General features: G+C 38.5%; 1 protein-coding gene across 2 annotated transcripts in view; it reads left to right on the top strand.

The window, feature by feature from the left end:
- The window catches only part of SCIN (scinderin), a 54,288-nt gene extending 44,659 nt beyond the window's left edge, over positions 1 to 9,629 (top strand). For both annotated transcript variants that reach the window (XM_085316422.1, XM_085316415.1), the window contains exons 11-16: positions 2,584 to 2,754; positions 3,260 to 3,437; positions 3,881 to 4,002; positions 5,726 to 5,803; positions 7,052 to 7,112; positions 8,083 to 9,629. In XM_085316422.1, coding sequence (XP_085172548.1) covers positions 2,584 to 2,754; positions 3,260 to 3,437; positions 3,881 to 4,002; positions 5,726 to 5,803; positions 7,052 to 7,112; positions 8,083 to 8,216 — 744 coding nt within the window. In that variant the 3' untranslated portion in view covers positions 8,217 to 9,629. The remainder of the gene's footprint in view (positions 1 to 2,583; positions 2,755 to 3,259; positions 3,438 to 3,880; positions 4,003 to 5,725; positions 5,804 to 7,051; positions 7,113 to 8,082) is intronic.
- The last annotated feature ends 2,452 nt before the right edge of the window (positions 9,630 to 12,081 follow it).

Genomic DNA, 12,081 nt, shown 5'->3' with positions numbered 1-12,081 from the left:
TAATGAAGATACTAAACAGCCCTGGGCCCAGTATCAACTCCTAGGAGAAACCACAAGTGACAGGCCTCCAGCTGGACCTCATGTTGCTGATCATCTCCTTCTGAGCCCAGCAGTTCAGACAGTTTTCTGTCCACCTCACTGATCACTTATTTAGCCTGTACTTCAGCTTGTTTATGAGGTTGTTATGGGAGACAGTGTCAAAAGCCCTACTAAAGTCAAAGTAAACAACATCCACAGCTCTTCCCTCATCCCCTAAGCTAGTCATCTTATCATGTAAGTCTATCAGATTGCTTAAGCACAATTTCATCTCTAAATCCGCACTAACTACTGCTAATCACTTTTTTTTCCCTGTGTGTTTGGAAATGGTTTCCAGGGTTACTTGCTTCATCACCTTCCCAAAGATTGAGATGAGACTGACCAGGCTGTAGTTCCCTGGATCTTCCTCCTTGCTCTTCTCAAAGCTAAGGGTGACATATTCTCTCTTCCAGTCATCAGAAACCTCTCCTGAGCACCATGAGCTTTCAAAGATAATTGACAGTGGCCTCTCAATGCCATCAACCAGCTCCCTCAGCAGTTGTGGGTGCATCCTACCAGGGCCTATGTCCATTTTCTATTTTCGGACAGAGTTGAGCACAGTAGGGTCCTGCCTCATACCTAAGGCCAATACTAACACTACAGTAATAATATTATTTAATAATATTACTACTAACAGCTGGAATAATCACATACTTAAAATGTTTTATTAAAGCTGAAAGAGATCYATGTCACTGCAATGAACATACTTAAAATAATCTTTTAATCTGAAATGAAGTTAAACAAGTATATATATGTATATTATGTGAAATTATATGCATATGCATGAATACTTTGAATGTATTACCTATACTTAACATCTGGATCATCCTTATTTAAAAGGTTTAAAATGTACTGATTTATTTAGTCACTAGAGGGCACTACAGTACAAATCACTGTTAAAAAGTTTCAATATTTGTTTTGCAAAAAGATGTTCCCCTCAGCATTTTCTTCCCTGCATTAGATTTTTTTTTTCATTTTGAATTTGTAAAATCCTGCTGCAATTTGACATCTATGAATGTGCATGTGCTAGGRTATCCTTATCAGGTGATTTTATCAGTATATCGGGCTGTGAGATAACTAAAAGCATCTGCTTTTGCTGCCCAGTACAAACATCGTGTTTCCCAGTCATCCTCAGCTGCACAGTATTCCAGTACAACTCTTCCATGTGCTCCTGCTAGCATCTCAGAGAGGTGATGTGATGTGTCAGGCTCCTGAGCTGGAGCGGCCTTGCCTTGCCTTGCCTTGCCTTGCCTATCATCCTGCGAGAAGGCACTGCAGGGTAGTGCCTTTTTCAGCTGCTGCTGGATAGTGACACTGGGCTGGGGTCAGGATCAGTGAGCCCTCCTTCAGCAGGATAAGCCGCATGCCACTTTCCTCTTTTTTCCATTTCTTTCTGGGATTAACATTTAGGATGAGCTAAGAGAAGTGTGAGAATCTCAGCCCTCAGGCTTGGCCGGTGCAGTGGGGCCAAGGACTCCCTAGCACTGGGGAGCTGGGTGGGAGTGAGGGCTCCACGGCACAGGCGGGAGATCACACTCACACCCCAGGGCTTTGCAGTTGCTGGCTGAATTCAGACCTGCTAGTGGCCAGACCMTGCCAGCTAACCTATTTGTTTTGCACAAAATGTGAGTAGGACACCTCAGAGGAACACATTCTTTCTTCCTACAGCACTGCTTTCCATGGCATTCCTGGTAGGCAGTTCCCCTTTTTATTCCTTTCACTTTTTTTTTCTTGAGTTTTTCCCTTCAGTTCTTCATTTATCCTTCATCCCATGAACAATGTAAGTCACTTCTCTTTGTATAAAGCAAGGAGAAGCTGAATAGAAAAAAAACTATGTGCAGCTTAGCCTTCAGCTGTCACCTTTTTTGTTTCCTTTAGAATGAAAATGTAGAGGATACTGTTATAAGTGAAAAATAAATAGATATATACAACTTTTACAGTAAATTAACCTGAAAATAGCCATACTTCATAGTTCAATGTTCTTTGAAATTGCAGTAATGTCTTTTGTATCTGCAATGGAAGTTTATTTTTGTCATCTGTGTTATCCACTGCAAGATAGATTTTTGCTCATCATTTTCATCCTCTTGCAGATAAATAATGCATATTATAAATAACCATTCTCTTCTGCTTAAATACTGAGCTTCTGAACTTCCAAACTAGTTTTTCAGGGGAGTTAAGTGACTCTATAAAACTCCACAAAATGACAATTCTTTTGAAAAAGAAGAATGTTCTTATTACAGAAGATAGCAGCCATTTTAATCAGCTAAACACTGTGTTACAAATCTGAATGATGTCTTTGTGTTAGCATGATTGACAAAAAATCTCAGCAATTCAATAACTTTAATGTCTCTGGAATTGTATTTTTAAATCTTCTCATTCTACCACTTCTAATTCTCGCTAACATACTTACCATTATTGCTAACACTCCCTATGCTATTCARTGAAGACCAAAAATAATTCTCATGGTCGTTTTTGTTTCTTGAATTGCATTTCTTCATACATATGCAGATCCGAGTCAGCCAAGGCAAAGAGCCTGCACATTTATTGAGCTTGTTCAAAAATAAACCACTCGTTATCTACAAGGATGGGACATCAAAGAAGGAAGGTCAGAAACCAGCTCCCCCAACACGACTTTTCCAGATCCGCAGGAACCTGACATCCACCACCAGGATTGCGGAGGTAAGGACAAATATTTCTTTGGATAATAGTGTAGCTGCTCCTTCTCCTTCTTCCCCTCCAGTTAATCCTTTCAAGTAGTCAACATCTGTTCCTACCAACTGTAGTTAATAGGAGCACAGAATTCCACGTCAAATCAACTGCTCTGTATGACTAGCCTATCTAACAAACTCAAAGTGAATATGCCATAGCTGACTACAGCCAATCTACATATTTCAGAGAAAACTGTTAGTAAATGCTTAGTGGATAATCAGCTGACAATGAATAGGCAAAAAAATGACCCTTACGGGACAGTCATTCCTACTTCAAGATAGTCCCAAGTTCTGTCCTTCCAGTCACTTCTCTATTTCAGGTTAAATCTCTACTTCATAACAGTATAAATCTTATGACACACTGCAGAAAAAGCACAGCAAATTAAAATCTATCTACACATTTTATATCAGCGCGCAAAATAGAGATCATGTTATTTGAAAATATGAAGAATAAAATAATCTTATTTTTGATCTAGGTTGATGTTGATGCAGTGTCACTGAACTCCAATGATGTCTTTGTTCTGAAACTGCCAAACAACTCTGGCTACACCTGGGTAGGAAAAGGAGCAAACAAAGAAGAGGAACAAGGAGCTCAATACATTGCCAGTGTTCTTAAATGCCAGACTGCTAAGATTAATGAAGGCCAGGAACCGGGTTAGTATGAGGCCACATGCTTGCTAATAGGCAGCTGAGAATACACAGTGCTCTATGGAAATAAGGCCTAACTTTTTTCTGCAGTCATGTATTTTGTAGGCAGAACCATATGTTCACTCCCTCCCTTTGAAAATCTAACTTCAGATTTTTCTGTGAAGATCTGTCTAGAATTGGCTACTGCACGCACAGTGCAATCCCCTGGAAGTCTGTAGGGCTGTAGCAGGAACTACAGTGGAATGTAGTCTTTTTTTCAACCCTCAAAGACTAGAAGGGGAGCAAGTATCTTTATTTTTATTGACCAACTGCAGGAAGAACTGTAAGAAAAAGCACTCATTTTTGAGAAAACAAGTCATTTCTGGGGGATTCTTGGAATAGTGTTGTAAGAAGCTAAAACATAAAATGCAAAAGTCACTGCTGAGTAAATTATATATTGCATATTTCAGAGGAATTCTGGAAGACACTTGGAGGTAAAAAAACATACCAGACCTCTTCACAACTCTTGACAAAGGCTGAAGATCATCCACCTCGTCTATATGGCTGCTCTAATAAGACTGGCAGATTTGTTGTAAGTATATAAAGGATCCTTTCTCTTCTATTTAAATATACAGTTTCCAGTATGCTTTAGCTTGGGAATCAATAAACATTAAACAATTTTGGAGATCTGGTTTTTCTTTGTGTGGTTAGCAGTGCTTGGCAAGAGCTAGATAGTTAAGGTGCTCTGAAACAGTCCAAGTGTAAAGAACAGACAGAAGAATAAATACTGGAGATGTTAGCAGGAAGAGTCTGTTCCCAGCATGGGACTAGAGGCTTACAGATGCAAGAAGACAAGGCTTTTTCCCCATCAAAAACAATTGCGTTCTTGCAGAGCATTGCCAGACTGCTGTCATTTCTCTGAGAAAGTGCAGGTCAATGCCTTGCCCCCTACAGGTTTGATAGTGGTAGAGAGGAAAAGATATGCGTCCTGAGACCTTGCCAGAAATCCCTAGCAGCCTGAAATTTTCCGTAGAGATTTAAGGCCAGTAATTGTGTCTCCACGGCGTTGGCCTGTGATCAAGGAGGTGGGAAGACTTATTTCCTTAGCAGAAATACCCAGTGCTGCCTGACTGAATCAGGCTTAATTACTTACTGTGCTCAAAAAGGCAAGACTGTGACACTGTCTGGCAAGGATGCCCTAGTCCTTAGGCAGGGAACATAGCTGCCCACCATCTCCGCAGTTTCCTTAAGGAACAGCCCATTCATTTGGAGAAGGATAAAACAAACAAGATCCTTTAATAAGGATTTTAAAATCTTATGAGAGAAGCAGGGACGTGTATTCCTCTAGCAAGCTTCTAAAACACTCTCATAAAATACAATAATAGGAACCAGCTTCTCCATAATARTCTGCTGGGGGCTATGGACTGTTTGCTTTTTGTTTCAAATTCCTTCCAACTTCTGTGAAATTTCCTATCTCCCCTAGGATCTCCCTAGTAACAGAACCATTACTGTTAGCACTCACCTGAAAAATAAGCAGATCAGATCACTCTGAGCTTCTAGGCACCATAAGAAGGCCAGGGGAGTGGGGAAAGGAGCATGTCCTGTGCACCATAAAGGGCTTACAGGCCCTTTCACACATGACCAAGCCCAACCCTTGAATCCCCTTTAAAGGTAGCAGGCTGGCCACTAGCTAAATTATTATCTCTCTTGTTGATACAGAAGATTGAACTGCTTTCCTACTTAACTCTAAATGACTGGAAGAAGTTAGCAATTTGCCTTTCCTTTGGGGACCAGTCCTCAATGGCTTAGTCAAGTAGAATGTCRCATTTTCAAGTCAATGGAAGGTTTGCTTGGATATGCATTTCACCCCTGAGCTCATCCACTGCACATACAAGCAGTTTCTTTTCCTTATTAATAAATCTAAGCCACATTGAATATACCAGGTTTAGGATTGATTTAGTTTGTTTGGTACCAGTCACTGTATGGAAATTTCCCTGTCCCTTTCTTCTAGCAGCCCTTAGTCCCAATTTACAAGAGTCACAAGTACAATRTAAACCTATGCCTCTCCTGAGGATATCCTATCAACTCTAACAAACTGAGAGTTTATTTTATAGGACATGCAGTTATGTGATTTGTTTCCTCTCAGTGTAATATTCTTCACACATTTATCAAATAAAGTTGAGGCATGACCCTACAGGAACAAAAAGAATTGCATGGCATCTTATAGACTTATCCCTTTAAAAAAATCTTTGCTCTTTCCAAAATTAGAATATCTTGGCAGACCATTTAAAAAAAGTTTTTGACATCCCTTTTAGATTGAGGAAGTCCCAGGGGAATTCACTCAGGATGATTTGGCTGAAGATGATGTCATGTTGCTGGATGCTTGGGAACAGGTAAGCTGTGCAGTTTACCACTGCTTTCTGTGGTAATAAAAATTTGTTCCTAACAGCCACCTAGAATGTAAGACGGCAGGAAAAAGTCATGTTTGTGAGAATGGAAGAGATCTTGTTTTCTTTAAATTATATCAGAGGGAGCTATATTTTCTCTTGTGCTATACGATTYGCTAGTGTGAACATACACGGTTGAATTTCCAGTTATGAGATCACAGCAGGCACTTACCATTAAAACCAAAGAAAGCTGTAAGAGTATAAGCCCCAGCAGTGTTCTGAGAGGCTCGCAATAATGTTCCTGACTTTATCACTAAAATTTATTAATTTTTAAAAAGAAAGTTATTTCACAGATGCTATTTAGAAGCCACAAAATCAATGTAGGAGCATCTAGCAAAAAACTTACCAGAGGAGGGACCCTTACTCTGATTTCTTCAGAAGACCTGACTGGAGGATGACAGATATTGTCTCCGTCATTTTCCTAGGTTCACTGAAAATGTTGAGAGCTTTTCAGATGACAGGAAAACTTACTGGGAGTGCGGAGAGCATGCCTGTTTCTAACAGTATAATTTTTCTCCCATTCCTCCACCTGTTGAAGTGAAAGGGGGAGATGGCCATGGCTTCCATGTTTTGCTTGTCTTCTTCAGCCTATGGAAAAACAGGCTGAGATTTCTGGAAACAAGAAGGAATGTCCAAGTCCATGTGTGAAGGAGAGAAGGGGGAGGGTACTATTAAGAGATGCGTAGAAGTGGTTGAGATGTCCTGGTTCAGGATGAAAGGAACCCTGGAAATGTAGTTCATTTCTAAAAGTATTCTCTACAGAAAAAAAAAAAAATCTGGAGATTGCTGATTTAGACTCTGGATGTTGGGTTGTTCAGTGGGGAATGTAGCAGGTACCCGGAGTAGCATCTGCCACAGTGCACAAGTGTGAATGTCTAAGCAGAATTCAAGCCGGGGACAGCTCCTGTTTTGCATTTTTGTCTGCACCTAAAGAGTAATTTGCTTGCCAATTCGTAAAAGACATCCATGGAAAAGTCAAGTAGGGTTCCTTGTATCAGAATGCTTAAAGTCAGACCTTGCAGTGTCAAGAGAGTGAGATTTCAGAGTACAGAGCTACAGCAAGGGAAAAGAAATACAGGTGGTATGTGAGACCTGTGTATCTCTTTTCATAGTGCATGTTCTTTCTCCTAATGAAATGAACTGTTTTGGATTTTACCTGCTGTACATAAAATCCTCATAACAATTTATTTGCAGGTTTTCGTCTGGATTGGAAAAGATGCTAATGAAACTGAGCGACAAGAATCTGTTAAATCTGGTAAGAAAATCAATTTGACTAATTCCGAATGAAGTAGCATCAATAATACTTAAATGAATGAAAAAGATGATATAGAAAAAATAGTTGTGTTAACAGTGCTGTTTAAAAGGGCTATTGAGCTTATTAGGATTTAACCCTACAGAATATTATTTTCTGCTTTAAAAGTGATTTAAAACTCATGTTATGTTTCTTATCTGTAAGTTTATGAAGAGTAGAATTAATCTATGTAGCATTACTAGGCTACAGGGCTTTTTAGAGAGTATATAGGAGAGCTCCATGAAAAAAACGTAGGAGTTTCAAATGGAGATATTTACTGAGCTGTACCCTACACTAATGTTTATAGTCAACGGAATGCTGACAAATCTTCAAGTCCTTACATTGTTACCCTGTACTCAGCTAAATTTGGAGGAAGAAATTCCTATCCCAGAACAAATCAAGACAACTTATTTGGAATGCACCTCTGAAAAAAATCAYGTCATCTCAGGTGCAGTTTCACAAAGCTGAATTGTCACAACAAAGTTCCTGCTGAAAACGCTTGCAGACATTTCCCAGTAGAGCTAAGGTTACCTGGTTCTTTTTCTATTTACTGATACATACTGATGTCCCATTGCGATATTGAGGGAAACGATACTGAGTACAGTTCTGAGGGTCTCACATGGAGAACTGGGAACGAAGCTTGCGCATTTGCACAGCACCAGCAAATGCTTTCTCCTGCTCCGGAGCCAAAGCGCTGCTCTATGGGAAGGAAATGATCAGAGTAATGATCACTCTGTTTTAATCTTGTGAAAATTCTTTCACTGGTAGCTGGGAGAAAGCAGCAATTACTTGATCATTTCATTGCCTTTGAAATAATTTAATTGAATACTTTCTTATAATAGCCCTGAGTTCTTTTACTAGGGCTGTTAATGTATTTTTTATACCACAGGAATGAACTAATATTTTGCATGTTTTATTTCCTTTCTCTTTTTAGCCAAGCGCTATATTGAAACAGATCCTTCTGGAAGAGATAAGGGGACACCCCTTGTCATAGTGAAGCAAGGCTACGAACCCCCTACGTTCACAGGCTGGTTCCTGGCCTGGGATTCGAACAAATGGAAAAACTGATCTATCCAAGAATGCCTCCGCTTCAAGCCAAAGAATGATCAGAGCACAGCTAGTTTCTAGTATTTTTAAGCATGAGCTTATGCAACACTGTGGCGCATCTGTTGTTACTCTTTCCCCAGCTTTCATATATTTCTATGAATAACCTAGAAATTCTCAGTACTGGGAAGGCTAAATTGTAATAGTAAACGTGTCAAATGGGGTGAGTAGGGCTTTCTGAGTAGCAAATACGCAAAGAACCACCAATACTTCGGTTAATTCATGACTTCTTGAAACAAATACTGTAGATCATTTTATTTTAATTTTTATGTGCTAAACTGGAAGTGTGCCTTCATTTAAAAAATCCAAACTAATGCCAAAGAAATTACTTTAGATTAAGGTCAGCATACTTTTGCACAGAAATTGGCCCAATGAAGTACTAGTTCTACATCTTTTGCAAGGGCAGGACTGACCCATGATTGACTTGATAGACCAAAATATTCACGCTCACTCACATAAAATTTCAAAGGAGGCTTGATCCAGAGTGAGAGCTTTGTCTTGCAGGAGGCAAATTTGGGTATTTTGAAAAAGCTACGTTTATTGTATTTGTTTGCTGTACTTGGTCTACTAAGTAGAGGCATTTTGAGCTTAGATTGCAAGAATTATATTGCAATTGTATGACTGCAAGAATATGGCATCAACAAAGGCTTTTGCGAGAGACTGCAGCAATGATTTTCTTTAGATTTCTGAGTGTGAACCAGTCTCCAGCTCCAGCCCTCTTAACCACAGCTCTTAAACATATACTAATCCGCTACTGCTTTTAAACAGTAGCAGAAGTAACACCTCTTAAAATGCTTACTCTGCCTTCCTTGGACTGCAATGAAGCTCTGCTTTGTCTCGGTTGCCTTACTCTGCAGTGCTCAGTTCTTTTCCAGTGTATAGATTGCTCACRTTGTCAGCACAGGATCTGTTTCTACTCATTTTCTATATAGGTCTTGGACATATATCAAGAACCTCAAGCCCTTTCTGTTTCAGCAGCATTCTACATCCTGGGAATCTGGAGTCTAATTACACACTATAGAATATGGCCCTCTCTTTCTCTCAGACAGAGTTATTTTGGATATTTTTATTCTGGTGAATCTAAGAGTAGACTTTCAAACTGTTTGTTATTGTAGTTTAGCCACACAAGTCTCCTTAAAGGCAGTGGGGAAAATTCTACTTTGAAACTTTAACATTGCTTTGAACACTCATCCCATAATGCTTGTTTTAGAAAGCAATTTGTACAGCTGTCAATCATGTTAATGTGGCTTTTTAATGAAGGCATTTTAATTTTTTTTGTACTTTTAAATAAATTTGGAAAAGGAAAATTTAGACCTTTGTTATTTTGTTAACCTGATCAATTATGTTTTTGAATCTGAGTAATACAAAAGGTGAATTTAGCCTGAGCTCATAATCAAAGTCATTGAAAAAAAGAATTAATAATCTAATAGATTAATTCTGGAAGTTTGTTAGCTTTGAACATTTTTTAAAAACTCTGCTAATGTAATTGGGCTGTATTTGGATGTCATTTCATTTAAAATAAAATTACAAAAGATCATTTTATATACAGACCTTATCCTCCTACTTCCACCTATTTCTGACATATTGTCCATCAGTGATTATCTGTGTAAGTGTTAATCAGTGATCAGTGATCACTGATTTCTAGCAAAACCTGTTAAATAAACAGTAGATGCCTTTCTTTTTAGATGGACAGTGCATTTAATATTTTACTATGGTGCCATTTTAGCCAATAGAGATTTAACTCTTCTGAACAACTTAAAGCTACAAATCTATGTGACCATCAAAGAACTGAGGGTTTATTAGCATGTAATTTCATCTTTAAAAAATCCCCAATATTGTTGTAAAACTATTTGGCTTTATAATTTTCTGTTTGCAAAAAATGATTGAGTATAGGGATGATTATTTTATATAATTGCAGGAAATTGGTATCTGTTTGTTTTAAAGGATGGATATTGCTTTTATTTGTGAGATTAGAAGAGATATCCTTCATCTGCTGGAAGGAGCACTGTGAAGAACTTTCCAGTTACTCAGCTAGTGCACTCCATAGTGTCACTGAAAAAACTGTAATTATCTGATGGTATTCYTTGACATATAAATATGAATATATAATTATTTATTTTTAAAAATAATAACAATTACATTATCTCCTTAACCATATCATAAAAAGATTTGCCTGCCTTGTACATAAATGTTTTAACTGTGTTCCAGAATACTGTTAACACTGTGGTCCTTATGGGCTTGTGTCAGCATACTCTGCAGCATTGTGAAAGCCTGTTTTTAGTTCCCTTACAAAGGACAAAGCAGTTTTTGTGCTCTCCTAGGCTGGACATTTTGGTGTTACAATACATTTTCCTGGCATATTGATTATTAATGTTGAGAAGATCACTAAGAGCTCATAACTGAACAATGTTCTCAACTATATTTAAGCACAGGAGCTGTGCTTGTTTGTTYGTTGTTCTTGGTTTTACTTGCCAGTGAGGATGCCTATTTTTCATATCTATATGGACATATAATACACACAGACACACACACACATACACATGCACACAYGTATATATATTTTTATTTTATATATATATATATATATTATAGCGAGCAAGAAAGTTGTACATATATATAACTCCTAAGAGTCCTTAAGTGGAGCAAAGGAGTCTTTGTTCCCTCCCCTTAGTAGATATCAAACTCGAGATACCTAAGTCTATGAASTACAACTGTTTTCTTCTAATAGCTCTAAAGTGCTAGATTATGATTACAAATGCAGCATTCACTCATAAAACAGGCAGATGCTTCAGAAAATTAACAGGGGTAAGCAGGGCCTGTGAAGGTGTGCATAGTGTTCCTTTAGGAATAAACATGTTGGGAAATCAAGCAGTGAGGCTGGAAGAACCTAAACATAATCCAACAGCAAAGCCYAGAGACAGGGCATTTGCTTTAACAGTAATGAACAAAATATCTTGACCAATGCTAGAAGAAAGCAACTCTCCATGTCACTCTTTAAAGGATTTCAGAGATGCTGGAAATACTAATATCAAGGCTGAATGCGGTCAGGTGATTCTAACATCCCTTACCTACCAGTAGAGCGTGCTTTGTGTTGTCTGATATCCTTTCTATACTAGAAGCAGTTAGAGCAACAATCTTGATTCCTAGAAGGAACTTAATACATGTTTCCCTCTGGGCTTAGATTCGTACAGAGGTGGCTCCGAATGGTCCTGAATTTCTTGTAACAAGTATAGCAGCATGGCTGATTGCACATTTAATCAGATGAAAYATGAGCAAGGCTGTAGTTCTTTGTTGGTGCCAAAAATTACTGTCTGTCCTTCCTTCTACTAATTAGGTGGTCCCCTATTGGACTTTAAGAAGTTAGTTGTTGTATCTGGGAGAAGAGATAGGAGTAGCAATGAATGTCTTATGAGCAAAGACAACAAGAAGCCCATTCCAACAGTCCTGTATGTTCTTCCTAGATATTCCCAGTCAACAATAGCTATCTCACACACCTTCCAATGCCAAACTCTGTCCCGACCTAGCATTCACAGACATATTGCCACCTAAGTATCTTACCTATATACTCCCTTCTTGCTCCAAGTGCTGTCCTGCACAACGTGCAGTTCTCCTTACTGCTTGAGGTTAAAGGGATCTTACTACAAGCTAAAATATGTACAGCCATTCTTCTGACACTTTATTTTTTAAAAAATTAGTTGTTGAACTTGGAAGGCACAGTCACGAACTTTTAACGTATCCAAAGCCCTACGTGATCTTTTTTTTTTTTTTTTTAAGATTGTCTGAGGAAAGACAATGGAAAATTGTCACGCATTTAAAGATTACAGGCAAG

The sequence above is a fragment of the Rhea americana genome, unplaced genomic scaffold (assembly GCF_003343005.1).
Source record: "Rhea americana isolate MKP2758 unplaced genomic scaffold, rheAme1 scaffold_112, whole genome shotgun sequence".
Lineage (NCBI taxonomy): Eukaryota > Metazoa > Chordata > Aves > Rheiformes > Rheidae > Rhea > Rhea americana.
This window is presented reverse-complemented; position numbering and strand designations above follow the sequence as displayed.